Here is a 24,803-nt window from a genome sequence, read left to right on the forward strand (position 1 = left end):
GCCTGATATAAACGCACGAGCCTGAGGGCCGTCAGGCCCGAAGGCAAGTGCGTTTATACAGGCAGAGCACGAGTGCACGTTGTATAACTATTATGTACCACTCACCTAATAGGTGGGGAGAGTCTCACAAGACAGCTGTAACGCTTATAAAGGCCAGGTTTCTAACATCGATTGTGGGTAACCAAGCCTGACGTTGCGATGACGTTCCCCCTGCATTACTGCAGCCACCTGAGATACTGAAAGCTAGTACGTACGCTATGGGATAATTATATCACTAACCTGCATTCGCTGTTCGACTCTCATCATGTAGTGCTCAGCATGCCAGCATGATCACTCAATCGCCATATAGACTAAGCGCCAGTCTAATCGCCATAGTGATTCTCTCGAGCGAAAAAAAGCAGCTAAATAGATGGTTTAAGTAAACAAAACCTAACTACTAAACGATACTAGTCTAATTCTTACTATTCACACTGGCTAAACTCGAATCTGGTGGCATGACAAAACTGGTTACCACAATCGAACGTAAAGGTTAACATTATTTAGAATATATTTGTTTTATTGAGTCATTGTCGAAGTGGACTACAGTTTAATCTGGGCTAAGATGGCACCAGACTAGTAAGGTGTATAAGTACGTTTATATATATGTAGACTAGAGTTGTGGCCACCTGCGTTGGCTTTTTCGATCGCCATTGGCTGCTTGTAAACATTATACGTATTGGTGACATTATGGCCCACAATCGACCTTTACATGTCAGGCTATAAAAGAATTCGAGTGATCTGTGAAATGTCTTTCCACCTATTAGGTGAGGTGTCGTAGTGGTCTTTGCCACCGACACTTGAACTATGCTGCACAAAACCGCAGCCAGTGCAATATCTGTATATTGCACTGCGGTCGGTGCATTATAACTTATAATGTACTCATTGTGGTCTATAAAACCGCAGCGAGTGCGTTATAAGTTATAATGCACTCGCTGCGGTCTGCAGCAGTGCAATATACAAATTATGGCACTGGCGGTGCCTTTGAACTTCCCACGCAGAGTGGTACATACTACAATGTGTACTGTGACTCATTCCGCCAGCACTCCTTCTTGCGTCCTACATCACCCACTCTGTTCCTTCCTAAAAACAGGCTTTGCCAATTTCCCTTAGATACCTTTACTAGAAATTAGGACTGAAACAAATACTGCAAATACTCAAATACTCATTAGGCATTTTAGTACTTGAGTAGTAAAATTGGTACTTGAGTACTTGTTAAGATCACATGACCCAGCTCACATGATGCATTTGCCATCAGGGAGTGACACAATAAAAGCTATGGGGTTTGATTGGCATTATTTCTTGTCAGGATTGGTACTTTAATACAATGCATGTATCATTGTTGTTACTTGAAAATGCTGTAATCTGCTTAAAGTCAGTATAAAACATGTCAAATGGGTATGACTACAAGTAGCTAGTATTTGTGAGTACTTGATTGTTAACTCTAGACATAGTGTACTGGAATACTAGAAAACCTTGATCGTTTCATCCCTAATAGAAATTGTTGTCCTCTAAAGAACTTCCCCCTTCTTGAGTATCACGCCAGTCTGCAGGTACTTTAAGTTTAACTACTATAGTTAGTAGTCTAGTATTATGTAGCTCTTTACCAATTCACCTTTCTGTGAATTTCAAAATAGTTTTATACTTATTTAATTGTGTCATATTGCTATACATTAATCTTCCTTTTACAACAGTTCCGTGTGTGCTCACGACAGTGGGTTATGTGTATCAGCACAGCTGCAGTTATGTATATATTATGTAGTGTACATGTACATACATATGTGTATTATGTATTTTATCTGGTTACAGAAAACCCTACTCAGATCTTATGTGACCACTACCAGTTTTTACTGCAAAACTTGGATCCCAATCAAATTACCAAAATGACATTTTTCAAGACATTGATAAGCTCTGATGAGCTGGATATGTTGTTATTGAACACACCTAACAGTTACATGAAGAACTCTTATATATTAGAACACATTCGAATTCTTGAGGCGCCAAATTTGTTTTTGTTTATTGATGCACTTCAAAGAATTGATAACCAGAAACACATTTGTGATACTGTGCTAGAAGGTGTGCGTGTGTGCGTGTGTGTGTGTGCGTGTGTGTGTGTGTACGGGTGTATGTATGTACGTACGTACATACATATGTGTGTGTTTGTATGTGTGTGTGCGTGTGTGTGTGTGTGTGTGTGAGAGAGAGAGAGAGTGAGTTCATGTATTATACACGTGCATACATACAGTGTGTCTATATACATACAGATTTGAGCTCTAAAGGTTTTATTACATTATCACAAGATTGCAATGATTGGTTTGATGAATCTTATTATGATAACAGAAGTGATGATCCAGTACGTTTGGTTGACCACAATGAAAATGAAATGAAAAATTTTAAACTTTTTGTAACCAAACGGCAACGACCACTTTTGCCGGACTTAAATGCAATGGAATGGTCTCAGTATATACTACCATCTAATGTAGGATTAAAATACCTAGATTTGTTTGATAGCTTAGTAGAGTTGTTACAGATTGTGCATCCTGATATTATCATTGAAGCTTTGAATGATGTTATGGCTAGTGATACTCAAAGACTGACTTTCTTTGCTCCTAAGTTCCAAAAAATGTTGGAAAAATTCACCAATGCCACAGCACTACTGAGAATATTGTTCCCATACACCAACTGGTATGATCACTCCATTATTAGGGAGTTGGTAGAAGCTTGTGAGTGTCCTGAAGGTGTGAAGCTATTGGATGAATTTGACTCTCGGATTGATGTCACTCTACCCATCACATCATATCCCATACCTGCTCCATCTGATCTCATGATACCAGATGAGTCCAGTACTCACACTGTGATGGCTGTTAGGTGTGATCAACAATTGTCTTCATTATCACTAAAACATATGGGAGTGGTAAAGTCACTGATGATGAACACATTCAGTATCACTAAACATGCTTTTGTGTTGCTAGCTATCAGCAATAATAGCTCAGCTGTGATCTTCTGGTTAATTCCAAGGAGTGTTGTTCCAATGATTAATAATGCAATACAAGAAAGCTCAACTTCTTTGTATAACAATGGTTTGCTGGAAGTAGCCATATGGAGCCCCAACTTTTCATTTTCAACTGGTAGTACCAGTAGAATATGGATGATAGCCTACGGCAATGACTCCGCTGCCCTGTCTGACAATGTATGTGGTTCATTAGATCTAATTAACACCACAAAATGTGACCATCTGAGTGAAAACCTGACTTGTTTGCATAATTTTGTTTTTTAGATAAATGCCATTGAAATGCATTCAACTTGGGTAAAAAAAATATGTGCTACATAAATAATTTTACGCTTGTGTTAATCGTTTCAGGAAACAGTGAAGGCAGACTTGAATTAAAATATCTAATATACCAATGGATTCGCCTCTTCATGTAAAGTAAGAATATCTTTTCTTTTTTTGTTTCTGTACCATGAAGCAAACATGAGTTACATGTGTTTGTTTACATTGGGGTAAAAAGGAACTTTATTGTTGCCGTTTCTAAGGTTCAACAGCCTTCTTGCTTAATAGCATGGATGTATTTAGGCCAAAAACTATAGTCTCACATGGCCAGACTGCTTTTTCTCGGCACGGCGTTTAATCAATTAGAATTATAAGCACCTGCTCGAAAAATGATCTGGTCCAGAAAAAATTATGTCAACTCGTTTTCATACCCTGAGCTTGAGCTCTGGGTGTTTAATCAACTTTCAGCATAAAATGTATACTTCCTTTTAACTTTCAACCTACATGAACGATTGTTGGTAGTGGTGATGCCTGAGAGACATTGAGGCTGTTTTTCTAAGGCTGAAAGGACACAGCTTGATTCCTTGTTCAGTTTGCCCTTAGCCTTTTCATTTTCACAAGGAATCAATCCGTGTCCTTTTCAACCATAGAAGAACAACCTCGATGTCTCTCATCACTGCTACCGGAAATCATTCATGGAATTTCCAGTCCGTAGCTACATGGCTTGAAAGTTAAAAGAAGTATACGATTATGACAAAAGTTGAATAAATACCCCAAGCTCTAGCTCAGGGTGTGAAGACAAGTTGACATATTGATTCTGTCTGGACCAGACCCTCTCTCAAATAGGCGCTTATAATTTAAATTGATAAGCACCGTGCCACGAAAAGCAGTCTGGCCATGCAAGACTACAAAAATTATACCTTGGTGAATGCCCCAGTTCATGGGGAATAGAATGACACAAGTTCCAACTCTGTACTCCATTGCGCTTGAGACTTATGATTGATTAAACAAGCACCTGTAATTTTTTGCTGTATAGGCACTGTACAAATTGATTGTTTTGCTGTTCTTGTTGCCTATCGCTATAAGTCCAAAAGCAATTACCAGATAAGGCTAAAACCTTAACAGCCCATTGGTTTTTCCCTCTAGACAACAAAAAAGTCATAAAACCAAAAATGCAAACAAGTCAGGTTTTCACTCAAATTATGTTTGTTTGTGATGAAGTGGGGACTATGTTTTCTAATATGTTTCTGAATCGGTTATGTTGTATCCCTACCCATCTGTGCATGTGATCACATTCATATAAGTATAGACTTTGTGAACTTGCTCAAAGTAAATGGTAACATATGTTACAAAAGTGACACTTGTAATTTACTGTACGTCGCCAGTTTTCGGCATCATTTTCCCAAGTGATTGTAATTCTTCATTGCATGCAATGACATATATGGACTTTGGTTTGAACTATTCAATATGGCAGTCCATAGTCTCTTACTGTAGCACACCAAACTGTAATTATCTCGTGTGAGTGAACATCATGTTATAAGTGAAATCGCAAAGCCTATTGTGCACAAATTATCATTATAAGGTACTTATTGTGTGAATTTGTGAGTAATTATCTCTCTGGTGCCTTGTTGGTTCTTTGTGAAATATCTGTGGGATATGCAGTCCTTGGATAGCTCCATTTCACAGAAGGTACAGCCCACAGTGTTACTGGGTAGCTTCTGTATACTCCATAGTCTGTATACTTTACACTTACAGGTGCCGATAATTGGTACCTGCCAATAATTGGCGACTTACACTAGTTCATGATGAAAATTAATGAAGAGTAAAAAAGTTCTATTGTATAAGGGACTCCCCTTGAAATTGAATGAGTTAGTTTCTGCACAAGGGAAACATAGGTTGTACCCCTGGTTTTTTAAAGATGTACCTGTGGCCAAGAAAGCTGGAATGCCACTAAATTAACAGGAAAAGTAAAAAATGTGATTTCCATGCAACTATAACTCCATGGTCCCTTCTCAAAAAAACTACATAATGCAAGTCAATGCTTATTACCAATATGCCACACTAAGCTTGGGGCATGGACAGAATAGCAAATATTCAAATATTGATGTTTCACAACTGAATGTGATGTTTAACAGTGTCCTTTTCCCAGGTTGGCCATTTATTTGTGTAGAATAGCTAGTGTAAACCTTGCTCACAAAGAGACATGGAATACTAAAAATTTTACGCCAATACTAAAAACTTTACGCCAATATTAATACCAGTCCCATCTATAAGAAATCTTAGTGTGTGCTGCCAACACACACACACAATCATCCATATTTTTGTGTTTGGAATATTTGTTAACAAAATAAAGGAAGGATTAGATGTCATATTCAGTATTTCTTCATACTCTACTTTGTGTGTATCATAAATAATTGTCATAGGAACAAAGAAAGGTAAAAGACATGATAAGTAAACTGGAAGAAGATTTATCAGAAAAGAATGCTCACCTCAAGATAAATGAAGGTGAACTATCCAAACTTAAGGAAGAAAAGAGATTATTTTCAAAGACACAAAGTGATACAAAATGTCAGGTAAACACACTATTGCTAAACCCCTCTGTATTGTACACTTTTACTGTAGTGATTACACAATTAAGCATGATGGAAGGAAATTATGCATTAGTTAGCTCCCATGCAGTATACTTAAGTGAAAAATTCTTGTGCTCAAGCAACTGGTATAATTATATTAACTATCATGTAAATTCAAATTGTAGATGATGTCACTACGAAATGAACTATCTGACAGTAGAAAGATAAACAAGCAGTTAGAGGATGAGCTTGCTTCACTACAAAATGAACTATTTGACAGTAGGAAGATAAACAAGCAGTTAAAGGATGTTGCTCAAGCACAGCAAGAAATCAATTTACTACCACAGGTACAGTATGCACCTGTGTTAACATTCGTAAAGCTGACCAGTTGTGATTACAGTATACACTCTTCTACTCATACACTGTACATTAACCACAATTTGTAATCAGAATTTAGACTTCAGCATATTTACTACTGAAATAAATTATGGCTGGTGGAAACATGGTTTCTAAACCCTATAGGTGCCACACTCGTGTCCTGTGGAGACCATGCATTAAGGCAATAGAAAACATATAGCAATTACGTGTTGTATAGCATTGGCAATACTTGGCCATTGAAATGAATAGCAACAGTTATTGGGAGATGGGAGATGCGAGGGAGATGCAATGCGCTTGTTTCTTCTAATTAATACTACATTCTTGTATGTACCACTTTCATACCTTAATGGGAAGAGAAGGTGCATAAATGCCATATAGCACTGCTAACAGTGTACAGGAATTACAATGCATTATGAGGAACAGAGGTAATAAATCCCTTTTATACTATCGAAGGGTGGCTCCAAGAATTTTGGCGACAAGTTTCCAAACTGTCTGTTGTATACACACTTATATCTAGGGAGATCTAGGGGCATGCTCTCCTAGGACATTTTTGAAAATTATGTATTTTGAAATTGAACCTGGTAACAATGTTCACCTAAAAACTTTTGAAGCTGATATTTTTTGAGAATTGGATATAGGTTGTAGTATCAGGAGCAGGCTAAAGAGTTCAGACATGGAGCTAAGTGAAGTTTGAAGCATACAACAGTAGGGATGTGATGATTATGCTGGCATAATTTTGTACATAATAGTCATGTGTGGAATCAGGAATTATGCTAGCCTTTTCAGGTGATTATAAAGCTTTAACAGTGGGAAAATCTTTAGATTGCACAATTCCATTATAAAAGATCGAGATACTCTAATAGAGCAGTCAGAAATTCTAATAGAACAGAGCAATTAATGACACAGCTGTGCTTTATTATGCATAATATTTTAAATCATTTATTAGGAATGGTGTCCATCTGTTGAAAGTGTGGATTCATAAAAATATCTTCAGATAAAGCAGCTCAATGTTGAGTTATCTGAGCTGCAGTCTAGGCTTGAAACAAAGTTAATAGCAATGGAGAAACTGAAAGAAGAGAACAAAGTTGTTCTTAAGCAGTACAGGCAGCTAAAGGCAAGGAATGCAAAAGCCATACCAGATTCATTAGAACCTGATCCAATGGTAAGTCTTGCCATTGTGTGATGCTTTTTACCTATTATGCATAGTAAAACAATACCTTTACATTTTTTACACAGAACATAGCAAATTGTTTTCAAGAAACATTGGATGGTGCCAGCCTAGCTAAATGCTCTCCATGTTCCAGTTTGCCTTCACCAATGTACTATGCGCATGCAACATCAGACGATAACAACATTTACATTGGTGGTGGTGTGAGTCCAGACAAAGATGCCATCCATCAGGTATATGGTACACTATTCAAGGAGACAAGTGGTCCATCCTTCCAACACCTAATCAGGACTACAGTATACCACAAGTTGTTGGTGGGAGAGTAACACTGTTTGGTGGACGGGACATGAAAAGTGGTAAAGTAACTGGTCAGGTTTCTACATTTCATGAGGAGGATGATACTTGGAACAATGATTACCCACATATGCTAGTAGCCAGAACCCGACCAGTAGTGGTACCTCACAATGATGATGTGATAGTAGCTGGAGGAAAGGGAGAAGACACTACTGTAGTTTATGATGACATTGAAGTCCTAAATATTATTGGCAACAAATGGGCTAAGTTATCAGTGCAGCTGCCCAAACCAATGTGGGGAATTTCAGTCACAGTCTCAACAAAGTTGTTTCACATTGTGGGATACAATGGGGCAGATGATCACTGCTATAATGATGCTTACACAATTGCTATAGATCACATCACTTATGCATCAGCTTTAGACCAGCAACAGTCAACAGCGAAGGCACAAAATCCTTGGGTATCATTGCCTGATGCTCCTTGGTGGTACTCCGCACTTGTCCCACCTCATCTCCCCCAGTAATTCTTGGTGGTGAAAATGAAAATGGTGGAGTTGTCGCAACTGCTGCAATTTATGATCAAGCAACTCGACTCTGGAAACAGATAGATTCTGTGACACTGCCTACCAATGTAGCCTATACAGCAGCAGCTCTGGCTGGAAAGAATGCTATCATTGTCATTGGAGGCTGCACTGATAGGAAGACAACAAATGTTGCATCATCTACCAGTCTCACAAAAGATACAAAAGTTGAATTTGAGACTCTAAAGTCAAACACTTGATGAAATGCTATTAAATTCAGTTTTTGTATCATTATTATAGTTTTCTTTTTAATAAATTATGTATACGCGTATTTATGCACAATGGATATTATAATTATAATGGTACAAATTGTATACAAAATGCACAATATTCTTGATTTTGAGTGCATACATAGGTATTAGTATAAAAAATTTGCAGTTTGTAAAAGAGGAGTAGACCACTTTGTACACTAAAATATAATTGTAATGTAAATTGAATGCATATATAACAGTGGACAGGAAGAAAGAAAATGCGATTTTTTGTAATAGTTAACTTTGCAAGCGAAGACTTTACATACAATTATATCATATATAATTAATTAGTTACAAGTTCATTTGATTGTATATGAGTTGATGCTAAAATTGGTTGATAGACGTAATTTCTTAGATGAGGTGATATCTCAATCGATCAGTGAATGAGATACACGTTAAGTTGTAAATGATCTTGAAGAAGAAACATGTAAGAGTACTAGTTTTGTGTATGGTAGTACAGGTTTCTAGTTCTTGCCATCCAAGGTAGTGAATCATGTTGGATACACTGCTAAAAATTATTGGTGACAAATCTTGTAACTCTGTGATTGCTTTTCTCTAGCTTTGTAACATCTGTTTTGTGCAATGGTGGCCAAATTACATGCACATACATATTCTAGTTGTGGTCATACTAATTAAATAATAAGCTGTTTCTTTGAGGTGTTGGTTATTTAATTTGAGATTTCTTTGAAGAAAGGATTATAGTATCTTCACATAGTTGTAGAGATCTTATATAGGTCTTCTTGGAGTTGTTGAGCATCACTCACTATGTTCCACCTGCTATACATATTAATGAAGAATAGTATATAGCCAAAAACAAAATGAGCCATTTCGCTTTCAATAAGCATTGATAGGGGGAGGCGTTCAAATGCAAACTTGGAACTAGGTATGTGCAAATTCACCAGTCAACATTATGTTACAAAAAAGTAAACAAACAAGTATAGCTACAAGGATTCAAGGAATTGATAGTTTCAGGCTACATATATACAGATCAAAACTAGCTGAGGTCACCTATAGTACTCCCTTGTTTTGCTACTTATTATTTAAAATTCCTAATTTTCCCTTTTGTGTACTTTATAATAAATACACTATAAGTTTAATTGCTGAAGTGACTTATCACACCCTCCCCACACATGTACATACTGTAGCTACCATTAATCTGTTCCGGGTTTCTTCTCCAAATTGCCTTTTTTTTTAAATGCATGCAATGACCTGTTAACATAAAAATGTAGTTACAAAACAGATTATAGCAATCACACAAGAAAACAATACAAATATAACACTATAATTTAGTATATTCACCAGCAGATACTGGTGAACTATGGTCATTTGATCGTGACTCCTGATAATCCATCATCAGTGGTGTGGTGGCTATCTCAGTCTCTGTACTGTCTGAAGGGATCTCACGACTCATCATTGGGACTTGAGTCTTAAGCTCAGGCTGAGCTACTGGCTTGATAATGAACTTCAGGAAACGATGGGGCCACGCGTTAACATCTCGGGGGTGATACTCCAATGGTTTCATCCACCAGTTTAGACCAATCAGGATTAAAAAGCTAAAGGCCCACTACAAAGAGACATTATATTGGTAAGTTCTAATACAAAAGCTATGCATTTGAAAGAATAGAACCTACCTGGCTTAGCACCATTAGAAGACTACCTCTGGTAAACTTGTACCACTTCTCATCATCATTCTCAACAATCTCATATACAATGTACCATATAAGAATACCAGCTGCTTGTATTGGACACAAAATGCTGTAAGACAACAGACATATATGAGTGAGACTGTGCTTATTGAGATAAGTTACACTTGAAAAATTCTGATATGATTTTAATGTCCAAATCTATTGTGTATGCGTTGAAAGAATACACAGACAAACATTCTCATAATATGTACAAACATTATCACATACTGCACATGTTATGGGAAAAGACACTTACTAGATTATTAACAGCCAAATGCGTGGTAGCTTCCAGTCACCAATTCCATACTAGAAAGTAAACAATAACAACAATAAATTCTCCACCTGTGTGCATTTGCACACACTACACCCAACACCATTTGTAATTCACATATCCAATTACTTTCTGCTATAAACTTAATACAGCAATATCTCCCACTGAATTTCTCTAATGAACTCTATCTAAATCTATAGGTAAACTCCCAGTATTATGTACAGTGTTCAAGAAATAGATTACCCAAATTTTATCCTATTATGGTTCTAGCTTTGCTAGACCAAAGAAATCGATTGCTAAGTGAAATACACTACAGGCACCTAAATTTGCAGCCTTAACTTTCATGTACATTGGTCTATAGAGATGGCTTAAAGTGTTCACCATGAATTGGCAATAGGCAAATTGACCAAGGTATAGCTTTGGCCTTATATTCACTTGCACATGCAAGTATGAAAGCATTTCAAATAATTAACTGCTCGGCTTGGAAAGACGTGGGCTAGATGCTGAGTTTCTGTTTAATGTGAATGTATTCCAACCTCACCAACTAGTCATTTATGGGATGATTATATGTGACCGTCTCAGCAAAAACCTACATAGTTTTCACCAATATACTTTTCTTAACAATGCATTTTAATTGAGCTATCACTCAAGGAAGCAAGCATCAATTATTTAAACATATAATACCACCTTATTTGCCTGCTCATGAAGAGCTCAAATGTATCTTTGCTTTGTTCCTCTAACCTAAAGAGCTTGTGTGGCACAAGTGTTTCTTAAAATGCAGTAGACACGACAAAAGATCGTAATCTTATCTTTATTAAAATGAATCTCACTGCAGTTTATTCTTAACCATCTTGAGGGTAAGGTAGTGTGAACAAGGTGTTAAGAGTTACTGCATGTACTACTGATCGTTTTAACAATCTGTGCAATATTAGCTACATACACACTTCTTCAAAAACCTTTGATATACAAGTGCAGCAGCAATGGTACTATACTGACCTGATTTACTATCTCAGTCCTAAACTTCTCACCACCATAACGGACCACCATGAACACACAGAATAGTCCACTAATTAGTAACGAATAGCTCCACACTGTGTCCTATATACATGTACAACAATAACTACCACATCAGTAAGGATGTGCACATGTTTAAGCCAACAAATGTTTTTAAAATAATTTGTTGCAAAATAAAATGTACATGACTTTATTTTGAATATATCGGTGTAGTGTAGACAAACATGCAGGCACACACTTTTCAATCTTGTGTTGAAGAAGCTTGCTTTTACACGTTGTGTTAAATGCTGGATAAAACAGTGCATATGTACATACACATACAGGGTGTATACTATTATGGATCTTGCTGTTCCTATGTAGCCTTTAACAAAACAAAAAATGTTTTAATCTGTTTACCATGAAACCCCAAGCACATGATAAGACTATATGATATTTTGTGTGGGAGAATTAATCAAAATTCCAAAGAGTGTTTTATTACTAATCAAGCAGCAAGGTTCGTTATGATTAATAAAGAACAGTTATGTGGTGGACACAGTACAACCAAGATAGGGTAAGTAGGAAAATGGGAGAACGGAAAGCAGGAACAGGTGCGACCAACGGAAAATGCCTGATAAAGCTCATCGTGTTACTATGTAGTTGGATTATACAGTTGGATTTTACAGCACAATGCCTCTTTGCAGCATTGTTGAATCCTTCCACTTGAAAGATCGAAGCACCCTAAAAAATAGGCTTGAGCCAATTATGCTTTGAAAATAACCTATTATGCTTTTGAGCAGTGAAAATTCAGCCTATTATGCTCAAAATTATGCTTTAAAAATCAAGATTATGCTCTAGATTTGGCTGTTTTATTAGAGTATATCAGTCTTTCCTGACTTGTATTAGAGTAGGTGACTGCTCTATTAGAGTAACTCAATCTTTTTTCTGTGAAGTGTAAATAATCAGCCAAGAAACAATAAAAATAATAACAAGGCACATTTTCTTGATATGAAATGCAGTATTAAGGTATAGTGTGTTCATGTTTTGCTGTTTTTGGCACAAGCGTTGTGCATTTAATTAAAAATCTTGAAAATCGTCCTATTATGCTGACATAATGCTTGATGCTTTTACTAGCCTATTATGCTTGAAATTATGCCGGCATAATTGGCGCAAGCCTACTAAAAAAGCAGTCACCTGCTACTTTAATAGAGTAGTCAAGAATGCTTTACCAGGAACTACATTGAAAGCCTGTGAATTGATGGACTACATTATAGCTGGCATATAAACTAGCCAAGTCATCAACTCTGAAAGTTAGCTACTCCCCTGAAACCATAAACATTTAAAAAGATTCAGCCATTGAGATTTACAAAACACTCTAACTGACAATGCCTGCATTATAGATGCGGGAGGTTGTACCTGCAACCTCATGATGGAGTATGTGTAGCTAGGTAACTCTAATGAGGAGACTAAGGAAAACATCACAAGTCATGGGGACACTTCTTGGAGCCACTTCAGCTTGACTAGCATACTGATGCATGCTTATTACCATCATGTGACTTCTATTCTGGGAGCAGCAGATGTGTACAGTTTCCAAAGTGTTAGTTAACTAGAATACATTGTGAACCTCTTGATGCTCAAATCTTTTAAAATGTTTATGGTTTCAAAGGAGTAGCTAACTTTCAGTGTTAATGGCTAGTCTATATACATACTTAATCTATGCCAGCTATATTCACAGGCAGTCCCGGGTGGGATAATTAACAAAACATTTTGACTGCTCTATTAGAGTATTTTAAGCAGGTGACTGCTCTATTAGAGCGTTTCAATCTTTTTAGCAGAAAGATCTAACAATGCTGCAAAAAACGCATTGTGTGCATTGTATATCGACATGATGACCTTTATCAGGCATTTTCCATTGGTCGTTCCTGTTTCCGCTTTCCCCATTACCGTTTTCCTTGAATTCTACTTAGCCAACTAAGAAAAGTATGCTAAAGTAAACATGAAAGTATTTACTGATAAACAACTAGCTTAATCCAATGCATCACACTAAAACTGGACCTATTTGTTAATTCTATGACTAGAAACAGTGTATGGACATTAACTAATGAAACAGTTCAAGTACTTGAGATAAGTGAACACTGCAGAGATGACTCAGAAAATAACAAATACAGCACCGATTATGCTTTTGTGTATGAAAATACAGCACTCGGAAAGGATGAAGGTGGTGTCTTGAGATTCATGTTGTAGTAGTCTTTCAACATGTTCCCATCGTGGTGTTTGCGTGGCGGTACTTTGTGTATTAAACACACATTTTAATGATATAATTACTAAAGATCATAGGATTATGTCTGTGCAGACAATGTACATACTTATACAAATACAAACCTGATTAACTAAGATATCAATGTTAATGGCAGATCCAAGACCAACAAAAAATATGATGAGGGTTATGATGATTGTAGCTGGTATACGATTAACTGAAAAATCAAACACGCTCAACATTATAGTACAATTTGAAGAAGTGTACATACTTCCAAAGTCGACAGAAAGAAGGATGACCCTCTCCAGTAGAGACACCATTGAACTAAGACTTGCTAGCGTAAGGCAGAGGAAAAACAAAATACAGAGAAATCGTCCACCAGACATACTATCATAAAGTATCGGCATCCTAGAGTGAGAAACAATGGATATGTTACATAGAACATATAACACATAGATAAGCAAAACACTATATACAGTGGTCCCTCCATTATCTGAACTCATTGGGCCCTAGGTGTGTTCAGATAATGGAAAAGTTCGGATAAACATATACAGAGCTCAGTTAAACTACTCTAATAGAACAGTCACTTCCATAGTTGGATAACAGAATGTTCAGATAATCGATGGCCAGATAATGGAGGGACCACTGTAAGTAAGTAAATAAAGGATCCTTCATTACACTGGAAACACACATGTGCACGGTTTTCAAATTTAAGTTTTAGCCAACAGATAATCAGCAAGACATAGTGTATTAGATCATGACAAACTGTAGTGTATTAACTGATGCAGAGTTTTTGAGACAAAATCACATAGAACAAGAACTAGATTTGTAAGTACAATCTAACCAATACATATACTGCATGACACTTTGAGTAACATGTTAACTTGACTCCCAAAAAGGACGATACTTACTTTTATACATAGTGTCATATTGGGATTACATACCCATAAGTAAATGTTCAGGTTGAATACATACAGTAAGAGGCTTACAATAACTCCCTGCATTTATACACTTTAGCCTTCTTACAGGTCCCTAGTGAAATAGTGAGTACTATTGTGATCATTACAGATTGTGAATAATTCAATATTCATAAAGGTAATCACATGACTGGGTGGCTGTGACCACATGACATTAACCACACCAATCATTCTGACCAATCACATTCCAGTGGTCATGTCATGTGTCATGTGATAAGCCACCAGGACTGAAAGCTGAATTCACAGGAAGTGTACAACAGGAAGTACGTTTGGACCAGAATCTAGAAAGTTTAGCTCACAGCTCAATATGTACATAATATACTCTCACCCACGTACAGTGAGTGTTAAATAAACACTAGGATTAGCATACAGTACTTACTAGTTAAATGCCACATTAGCCATAGTCGCACTATGATTCCTAGCATAAACATTGTCCGTGAATAAACTCTGTGTGGAAGTGTTGTGATGGTAGGCCATTAGATACTGTATTACCTTTAAGGTAGGAATGCCACACAGTATCTCTATATAACAAGAAGCTTAATTTGATATACTAAATAGTTGCTGTACTACCAGAAAACTACTAAACAGAATTTCAAAAAAAACCATTGTAGATTCCTGCTAATTGTACAAGTGATCATAGGTTTAGCAGCAAAGAAAATGGGGAAATACAACACTTCACTTTTATTTCAGAGAAAACTTAGCCTGTGATGATCAAGACATTCTAGAGCAGTCGTATGCAATAACAAACAGTCAAATGCAACAAAATAAATTAGAGACTTTTTATCTGCTCCACACACATACTACACACATGCACGCACGCACACACACACGCACGCGCGCGCACACACACACACTTTACCATACAAAAGTCAGTCCAGTGTTAGCTGGTCCATTATCAGCAATAATATCCAGTATATGACCATTGCCATAACCTTGTCTTATCAACACAGAGAAGACACAAGAGAACACCAGAATACCACACAAGAAGCTAACAATGTTATTGCCTAGTGGAATAGAGGTACCAATCCTGACAGCACCGTTTGTTCTCTTCATGTAGGCAGCATAGGTTAGAAAACCAAAACCAGCCGCACTGGTGTCCCAAGCATTCTGCGTTATAGCATCCAACCACATCCTAGAATCTGTCAGTGTACCTGTGGGGAAATGAAGTATGTGTATAACAAGTGACTAATGGATATACACACAGCAGTGGTGGATCTAGCATTTTTTAAAGGGGGTTTCTGAAAGTTGGTATAGCTGAATAAGGCACCTGATGACATTTCTCCAGAAAATGTTGAGATTTTAGAAGCGCTGAGCAGGATTTTAGGCTACTATTAATTAGTAATTACAATAAATCCAATGCTTTAAACTGTAAACACTATAGCTAACTATAGGGCAAAGATGGTGACTACAAGCTGTAGCTTTGATTGCTCTATTAGGGTAGTTACTTGACTGCTCTATTAAAGTATCTCGATCGTTTTGATGCAGTGGGAGATGAAAAGTGAAGTGTTGCTTTAAATGGTGTTAGTTAAGTGCAACTGCATGTATGCTACTGAAATACAGTGGTATATAGTTGTTTGCTATGACAAATTGTCAGTACAGCAATGTTTATGTATTTAGACTGCCACTGAGCCAATTTTAAACTGGGGTTTCTGTCGAAACCCCAAAACCCATCTAGATCCGCCACTGCACAGGTCCCACAGAGAGAGCAAATTTGGAAAGAAATTTGGTGGGTTTGGTGAATGTGGTTAAACCCACCACTGCCAAATACCCAATTTAAATGCACTATGAATTTCTGCTCTGCTTGTATGCTATAGTCTACCACTATCATCTTTCCCTCTATAATATAGTACACACTACATTCTTATCTATTAACATACTCCAGTCTGGTGTGAAATACTTCTGAATGCCGATATGAGCGTAGGGTAGGAACAGGGCCCAGTAGACACTGAATATCACAATCAGCAGTAGTACTGGTACAGCAACATTGTTCAGTGGCTCAATGGTGGATACTCCTCGTGACACAGATATTCCTGATACAACCATCGACAACAAATGACACCAAACAGGCCAATGGCTATCCTACAACAGTACAACAAATTATCATTACACTGTATGTACAATTGCAAACACTTCGAGATGGAGGGTATCTTGATTTCGTAGTGCAAATGAGACCATAGTTGTGTGTCATGATTTCAAAATACAGTGAAACCTGTCTAATCAGGTTGCTGTGTAATAAGGTCACCTGTCTAACTGACCAAATAATAACCAAACATGTCATTTGTGTGCAAAGAAACCAGTCTAAGTGTTGGCTCAAAGGTGACTGGAATAAACAGGTTTAACTGTATTCACAAATCAGGGGAGTCCTTCTTAGACAAATCATACTGCATGTACATGAGCCCACAAACACCACAAGGTACACCTTACACCTCCTGATATGTGATAGGACTATTGTCCACAAACAGTGCAGAATAGTCAAGGTGGAGGGATAGGGATTACATTATTATGCAGCACCTACATATAGCAGGTTCTATATCGTAGTGTATGTAATATCCATCTGCACTACACACACCTGTAGGTCATCCCAGGTCTTGATAGACTCTTCATAGCTGGAAGGAAGCTCATTGACCAAGTAGTATATGAAGTAGTAGAAACACCATCCAACAAGAACTGAGTAATAGCAACTACATACAGGGGAAAATGCAGTGAAGTTTCCTCATAAATTAGTCACATTAAATCAATCTCATGACCTCAATAAAAATACTACCCTGATATAGTGACCATATCAAGTTAATCCAAAACCTACATAGATAAAGTTATTACTGCATTTTTAAAACCACACTGTTTTGGTCAGTCATGGAATACAACTTGTAGTATGTACGCGTTGAGCTGGATCCTCAAAAACGTTTAATAACCCATGAATGGAATTTCACATGATCCTGAAATTTGGCTCATTTGTAGTAGTTTGATTGACTAATAATAGTTTAAAATCTTTTCATTCAAACAATATTTACAGTCAATCTAAATCACCATACATTTCCTAGGGGAAGCCATAAAACTAGTGTCTATTGTAACCCTTTCCTGAACTTGTAATGGAGCCAAACCACATATGTCGTTGTGGTTGGCTGAAATGTTCATTGCCTGGAGAAAAATCCAATTTTCATATTTAGCTGTTTTTCAGGATCCAGCTCAACTTGTACATACTATAGCTGTGTTTGAGATTCACATACTTGACATGGCCACAATACCAAAGCAATCATGGCCTCTACAACGAGGTGGTCATATAATAACAAGCCAACCACTAATCATAAGTGAGTTTTATAAATTGTCATGGAATGCTCACAAAGGGTTAGAGAAACATACAATGTGCATAAATTTCAAATCAGTGTAGTATGATATGCAGTACACTGACAGATCACAGTAGTACTGTACACCCTATCACATACCCTATAGCACATGACACAAAGATCACCCATGCTCCCATCCAGCGGTGAGAAGGACCAGCTAGCTGAGCCATTGATTCAATACCACCCTTCCTTGTGAACCGACCAGCAGCAAACTCCAGGATGATGATCGGGACTGACCACAACCACAGGAAACAAAACCAAACTATCAGGAATACCAGAGCACCTACATGGATAATAAACAGGTTGATAACACAACAGACCATTACTGTATATTTGTATGTATCAAAATCAACTGATAGCCTATATGTGACTACTACATGTGCAGGGGCGTAGCCAGGGGGGGTTCAAAGGGTTCGGACGAACCCCCTTTTCAGAGTTAAGTTTTTTAAATCGTGATACTGGTTAACTAGAACTGAATTAACTTACACAAATCCACTGAAATGGGTAGCTACAGGTCTTCAGGCAGAGGAATTCAAGTACCTCTACTCGCTATTGCGAATGAATTTATAAGAATACACATGTTTACACGTGTACACGTGTTTACATGTGCACACCTACGAAATTCTATACTTAGGGCAGAACCCCCCTTTTGGAAATCCTGCCTACGCCCCTGATGTGTTACAGTTTAAACTGGTTAAACTGGTTAACAGTTGAAACTACCCTATGCTCAGTTTCCGGTTGTCTTTGGCCCACAATTTCCTGACCCTATTAAGCAGGTGGCTGTATTAGGCAGGTTAGTTTGTACACAAATTACACATTTGGAGACTACTACAATGGCTAGTTTCCACAAGTGACCTTAATAGAATATATTTCACTGTATCAGTGTTTTCAAAATATAAAACAATGACAGGTCAGGAATTAAATATGCTTCCTTACAAAATAACAAACATTTCTTACAAAGAATACAACATACAGTCATACATGTATGTAATTACCTCCACCAACAGCATGAATTGCCACTATCCTGGGGAAACGCCATATATTACCAGTACCAACAGCTGTCCCAAGAGAACTCAACACTACTCCGATTCCTGAACGAAATGTGTTCTAAGCGAAGACAACATTAATTACATGATACATGTACACATGTGTTAATTTTTAAGAACTACACACATAAATACACAACAACATTTAGTGCTTAAACAGAATTTTGAACATATGATAGTCACATGTGCAGTTTTTTCAGAATTTTATACATGCACGGCAGGTGATCATTATGGAGATGATTAGAACGTATAAAAGTGCAAACAACAAAAGTGAAGCAAAACTGAAAATATTATCCAAACATAAACGACAAAGCTGTGAAAAAAATAAAAAGGGCGTAGCCTTCAACAACCTGGGTAAAAAAAGTTGTGAAATCAAAGGTGGGGGCCAAGAAATGGCTACAATGATGTTAATGCTAATCATGCACAGAGCTATTAATTTCTATCCATTTGTAAATGCTATGTGAACGATTTACCAATAGTTCCCACCAGTGGATTAAACTACAACTAAATAATAGGCCTTCTCATTTAAGGCAGTGGAGAATGTTGTGATTAGACTGTGATGACATGATATCACACTATGGAAAAGTGAAGGAGGTAATGACATATTTTGGTTAGTTAAACAAAAAGGCCTATTATAGTGGCACTATATCATCATTGGTATAAATTACAGACATTCTTTTGATTAGCAGCATTGTTTGTGTTACTGTAACAAATTAAATCTGTCAGACTATGTCACATGTATACACACTACACACACTCCCCCCCCACCGTATGATGTACGTAAGTTAAAGCTGGGGTTTAACCTAAGTTAATTGATGGGCAGCTCTCCTCTTAGCTGTCGAATGGTGATACAGCTCCACAGCTCATCGAGACTATAGCTCCTCACATGATCCAGGGGGCAGTGGTGGTTACCTAACTGTCACATGAATTAATTGGCATGTGTTAGTGAATGAGAACCACAGCTAAGGCCTTAGCAACAGACTAAGCAGCCCCTCCCACCTCCCCAGATCTCATACTGGGCTATTATATAATTTGTCAGTGAGAGCTACTTACTGTGACCCGGTACTGGGCTCACTGAGGATCTCCATCCTCAGATGTCTCACCCAAGCTTGGTCCCAGGAATCACATGACCGAGAGGATACCATGCTTAAATCATGAAAGGCGGAGTGAGACCCAAAAAGCTCCACACGGTGTTCCAGCACCAATGGGCAACACTGTAATAATTCTAGTATAGGTTTGGGTAGTGGCACTAAGCTCAGTTGCATCATGTGCGCCTACTAAATAATCACACAACATGTATGTACACAGACACACAAACACACTCAATCTTTGCAATAATGGTATTACATCCATATACATCACAAATACTTAATGTCCATTGCTAGTCCATCACTTTGTGGTTCTAAACATTATCATTCATTGGGTCAAAAGCACTTGCTGAGTTAATAGTTAACAATATAGAAACTACACAAGGTGAACAAAAATTTGGCCAATAGCTCAGAAACAATAAGCTAAGTTGTTTTTTGTTGTTGTAGAAATTGACTGAAAGTAAATCTGAGCTAGCAACAACACATCAACAAAGATATTCCAAGCTGCTGGACACTTAAAAATCAAGGCTACATAACTGCTACAGAGCAATTCACACATATCAGCTCCACAAAGCCCAGCAATCAATGATAAGAGAGAGAACCATCATTAGTAATAAGATGATACATACAATACATTATTAGTCCTCGGTCTCATGTGACCACAGTCAGATCAAGCAAAATGAGATCTTGTGGGCACGGCAAGGTGTGTGTACATGTAAAAAAAAAGACAGCAACAACAATAATTACAAGACAAAATTAAGTTAAGTGCTCCGTTAACCAGTCACTACAATTCCTGGCCAAGAAAATCTTTTGCAAACATGTCATACATTGACGAGCAGCATTGTCAAGGATCTGTCGGATGGAAGATTTGGTGGTTACAAAAAGTTGTACACAGTCAATGAAGTTCTTGATGTTCTGAATGGAAAAGGTAGGTAGTGACCTAGCACACTAATTTCAATAGTTTTATAATAGTTTGGGATTTGTAAGTGATCAAATTCCACAAGCAGTTGATGATACTCAGCCTTGTTTTGTTTTCTAGACCTAGTAGATTGAGGTGAATGCTGTGTTCTGAGTCTAGAGGGCAGGTAAAGCAACAGAGGGTTTGCCTGAGTTACGCCCTGTATATACAACAATATCTGGCCTGTAAGGTGTGATTAGTAAGGTAGATGGAATAGTGGCTTGAGGTGCTTCACTAGCTCGTAAACCCTGAAGGTCAGCAAAAACATGGATAGATGGATTGCTACTAAACATTTCTTGAGTTTAGAGGCCAGAAGGTGAAGAACTTGATTGTGACGGTATGTATATCTCTGTTGCGTTATGGCAACAGGACAGCCACCTAGGATGTGAGCTGGTAGGACGACCTGAGTCACACAAAGTACACTTAACATCACACCAAGCAGTTAACTGCAGTTGGTAAGGTATCTGAAGGAGCCCGCAAAAGAAATGACAACTGCCCAGAATGAAAACCAGACATCAGCCGGTTGCATGTCTTGCACGATTTCTCTAACTTAGCAGAATCTCTAAACTTACACTGGACTGAAAGTGTCTGCATATGGGTATCACATTGCGACTTAATGTTGTTACATAATAAATGCTTAGCTTTAACATACAAAGATCGAGCAGTTGGGAATGAAGATAGTTGCTCATGAGCAGACAACAGCAAAGAGTAGCCATCATCTTGTATTTGTAAAGAGACCCTCGCAAGCTGCAGTTGCAATCCTAGTTCTTGAAGGCGATGGTGAGAAGAAGCACGGACAACAAGCTAGTAAGCTAAGCTTGGCTTCTCAGGAAACATGTGTAATACTAGGACAGCAAACACCAGGATATTATATTACTCTAGTTGCACTGCAAGGGAGGTTCAACTACTTCTTCAGATAACGAGTGGCAGTTGGTTCCATTTGTGAAATTGTCCCATTTGACACTGCATAAACACATAGATGAAAATGTAGCAATGATATGATGTAGTTTCTATATATCCAAAGCTTGTACTCTCCACGAATACATAATACATTGGGTGTCCATGTTATAAGTTTGTTTTTCTCATGCCTATGCTTCAACCAGTCACATCAAGAGACACTTCCACAAAACCAGACCTGACACCTAATTATAACCACCCCCCTTTCCCAAGGAAACAGCTAAAATAAATGTTCTCGTAATTGATCATGACACATATTGTGTAAGTCGCATATTTTACTATCCCGCCTTTTTCAAAGGGGATAAAATGATTCAGCAAACACATTTGTGTTGGAGTTATTGGGTTCATGCACGTGAGATGATTTCAATCTGGGTACTTGTCTGATTATATCTATGGCACTACTGAGATTACAATGGCTTAATTTGTAGGACACAGCTTACAACAACTAATAAAGCCCATGACTTGTCACAAAGATGTCAACAGCAGCTGCTACAAGGAGCAACACAATTATGTTTCAGCTGATAGGGTGTCATGAACATAAACCAGTCTATGGCATGCAAGTTTGTCCCATCAAATCTTGAAACATTTCAATCATACATACATGCTATCCCTCCAGGAGGGCTGTGAGAAGCCAAAAGCCTGTGAGTACGTGCAGGGAAGTCACAAGCTTGGCATTTAATTGGAAGGGGTGCTCCCCCCCTCCCCAAACTCTTACATACATACATACATACATAACTAGCTAGCTACATACTATACACATAGTCTGTTAGAGAACAAGTGAACATTGTCTGTTACAATGGAACAAAAATCAAGACAGTAATGTTCTGATTAAAAGGTAATATTTAATGTAATGATGGCTATCCCAACTCCTCCAAACACAGATCAGGTGATTTAGTCCAACCAGACGGATCTCATCTGCTACCACATACCCAAAAGCAATGCAATGCTGGATATTTCGCAGTATCATTACAACATGGAATATATTTAATGAACAAAATTTCTCCCAGTAGTAGGGCTTTGATTCCAGGTTTTGAATTGCTTAAAAAGAGCTTGTGGCCTGCAAATGAGCTTGTACTATATAAATAGTACAAGCTCATTTGAAATAGTACAGGCCCATTTGCAGGCCACAAGCTCATACATGTGACATGAATCGCCTGTTGACCGTAGAGGGGATTAGTGGGGGGATTAGACAAACCACTATGCCCTAGAAGTGTTCTCAAATCCCCACATAAGCCATACTGGGGGATTGGGGTCTAACACTGATAGGAGCATTAATGTACAAAAGAAATAATAGCTGGTCCGAGGAGTGCTAATTTGTTATTGGAATGTTTGCAGCAGTTGCTATCAGCACAATTTTAACATATGTAAAAATCCAAAAAATGGTCACGTGACCAAAAATCCCTTCATGTAGGATTTCCACTGCAAAATAAGATGATGCCTTAGCCTTTTGCATTGTCTCTGATGATTTTCATGCAGGCTGACCTTAAGATAAAACAAACAAGTGCTAATATATTATTAAACTGTCTATTACTTTCAATACATCCATACCAGTGCAGTTTTAACTATAAACCCACAAAAAGTGGTCAGGTTGCCAACAATCCCATTACAGCTATATATAAAGGACGTGCTATAGCACTACAAGATGTAGAAGTCTTCATTATAAGGCAAGAAAATACACTAATTGTGACTTCGGTCACCCTAAAATACAATGATTTGCTAATAAGATGTCCAATTTAACTATTATGATATTTTTGGTCACGTGACCACTTTTTGTATGTTTTTGTGTGTTAAACTTATGCTGATACTCAATGCCACAAGCAATTCAATAATAAATTAGCACTTGTTTGCTTTATCTTAAAGGTCAGTCTGTGTGAAAATCACCAGAAACAACAAAAGGAAGCGCCTTCTTATTTTGAGTTGGAAACCCTAAAATAAGCCCTGGGACACCTCAGCCAGGCAGAAAACAGTATTCCAACCAATAGCCATGAACTTTCATACAGTCTTGTGTCAGTTCGCAACGTTTGGTAACATTCCTCAGAGCCTGAAATTATGGTCAGACATCTGCCATTTTCTGACCATTTCTGGCCAACGCCTGAACACTTTTAGGAAATTTTTGTACAGTACTATTGAGTATGTCCGACCAAATAGCAGGACTTGTCAGATCATTTCCAAAACACAATTTTGGGCCCTGTTCCTAATGCGTTCCTAACTTTGCTAAACACTCAAATTAATGCGAACTGTCACGAGAATAAATACAAGACACGCCCACCTTTTCCTCTTTTTCTGCCTCCTCCTCTACCACCTTTTCTGTTTCCCCGGTCTTCTTTTGAAGAAGACCTGATCGCTCCGTCGAAGACATGATCACTGTTTCTTAGGCCAGAAACAACAAGATGATGATGCAACAATCATGTGATTGTGGCATTACGGAATTATACGGTAAACATTTCGATACTCGCTACTTTACGTTTTTTTCCAAACTGAAAGCCGGACATCTGTCAACTAGACATTTGTACAGGTCACTTTATTTAAGATTAGCACGAAAGACGAGATGACACTGAAAGCTAGTCAGTTTAGCTATTTATTTTATCCAATGCAGCTGCAGGACCATCTACACCACACTATTACAAATCAATTTACAATGATCAGTGTGATTGCTAATTTCTGTTCAAATGCTACACTAGA

At 37.7% G+C, this 24,803-nt stretch overlaps 2 protein-coding genes across 2 annotated transcripts; one reads left to right on the forward strand and one right to left on the reverse strand.

The window, feature by feature from the left end:
• Nucleotides 1-1,850: 1,850 nt before the first annotated feature.
• LOC136254859 (uncharacterized) lies at nt 1,851-8,729 on the forward strand (the record flags this gene model as incomplete). Its single annotated transcript, XM_066047622.1, is given in 6 exon segments — nt 1,851-2,112; nt 2,301-3,226; nt 5,731-5,880; nt 6,063-6,224; nt 7,202-7,417; nt 7,492-8,729. Coding segments are annotated over 5 exon segments (1,536 nt in total), but the record flags the coding sequence as incomplete, so codon positions are not given.
• A 978-nt stretch (nt 8,730-9,707) lies between these two features.
• On the reverse strand, nt 9,708-24,555 carry LOC136254860 (uncharacterized sodium-dependent transporter YocR-like). The gene is made up of 12 exons (XM_066047623.1): nt 24,391-24,555; nt 19,068-19,179; nt 18,172-18,355; nt 17,298-17,409; nt 16,606-16,807; nt 15,588-15,879; nt 14,023-14,159; nt 13,877-13,968; nt 11,501-11,602; nt 10,490-10,539; nt 10,180-10,303; nt 9,708-10,112 (listed from the first exon to the last, which is right to left on the reverse strand). Exons 1-12 carry the CDS (start codon nt 24,478-24,480, stop codon nt 9,828-9,830), a joined length of 1,782 nt encoding a protein of 593 aa, XP_065903695.1. The 5' UTR covers nt 24,481-24,555; the 3' UTR covers nt 9,708-9,827.
• Between the last annotated feature and the right edge of the window lie 248 nt (nt 24,556-24,803).

Source organism: Dysidea avara, chromosome 4, assembly GCF_963678975.1.
Source record: "Dysidea avara chromosome 4, odDysAvar1.4, whole genome shotgun sequence".
In the NCBI taxonomy this organism is placed as follows: domain Eukaryota; kingdom Metazoa; phylum Porifera; class Demospongiae; order Dictyoceratida; family Dysideidae; genus Dysidea; species Dysidea avara.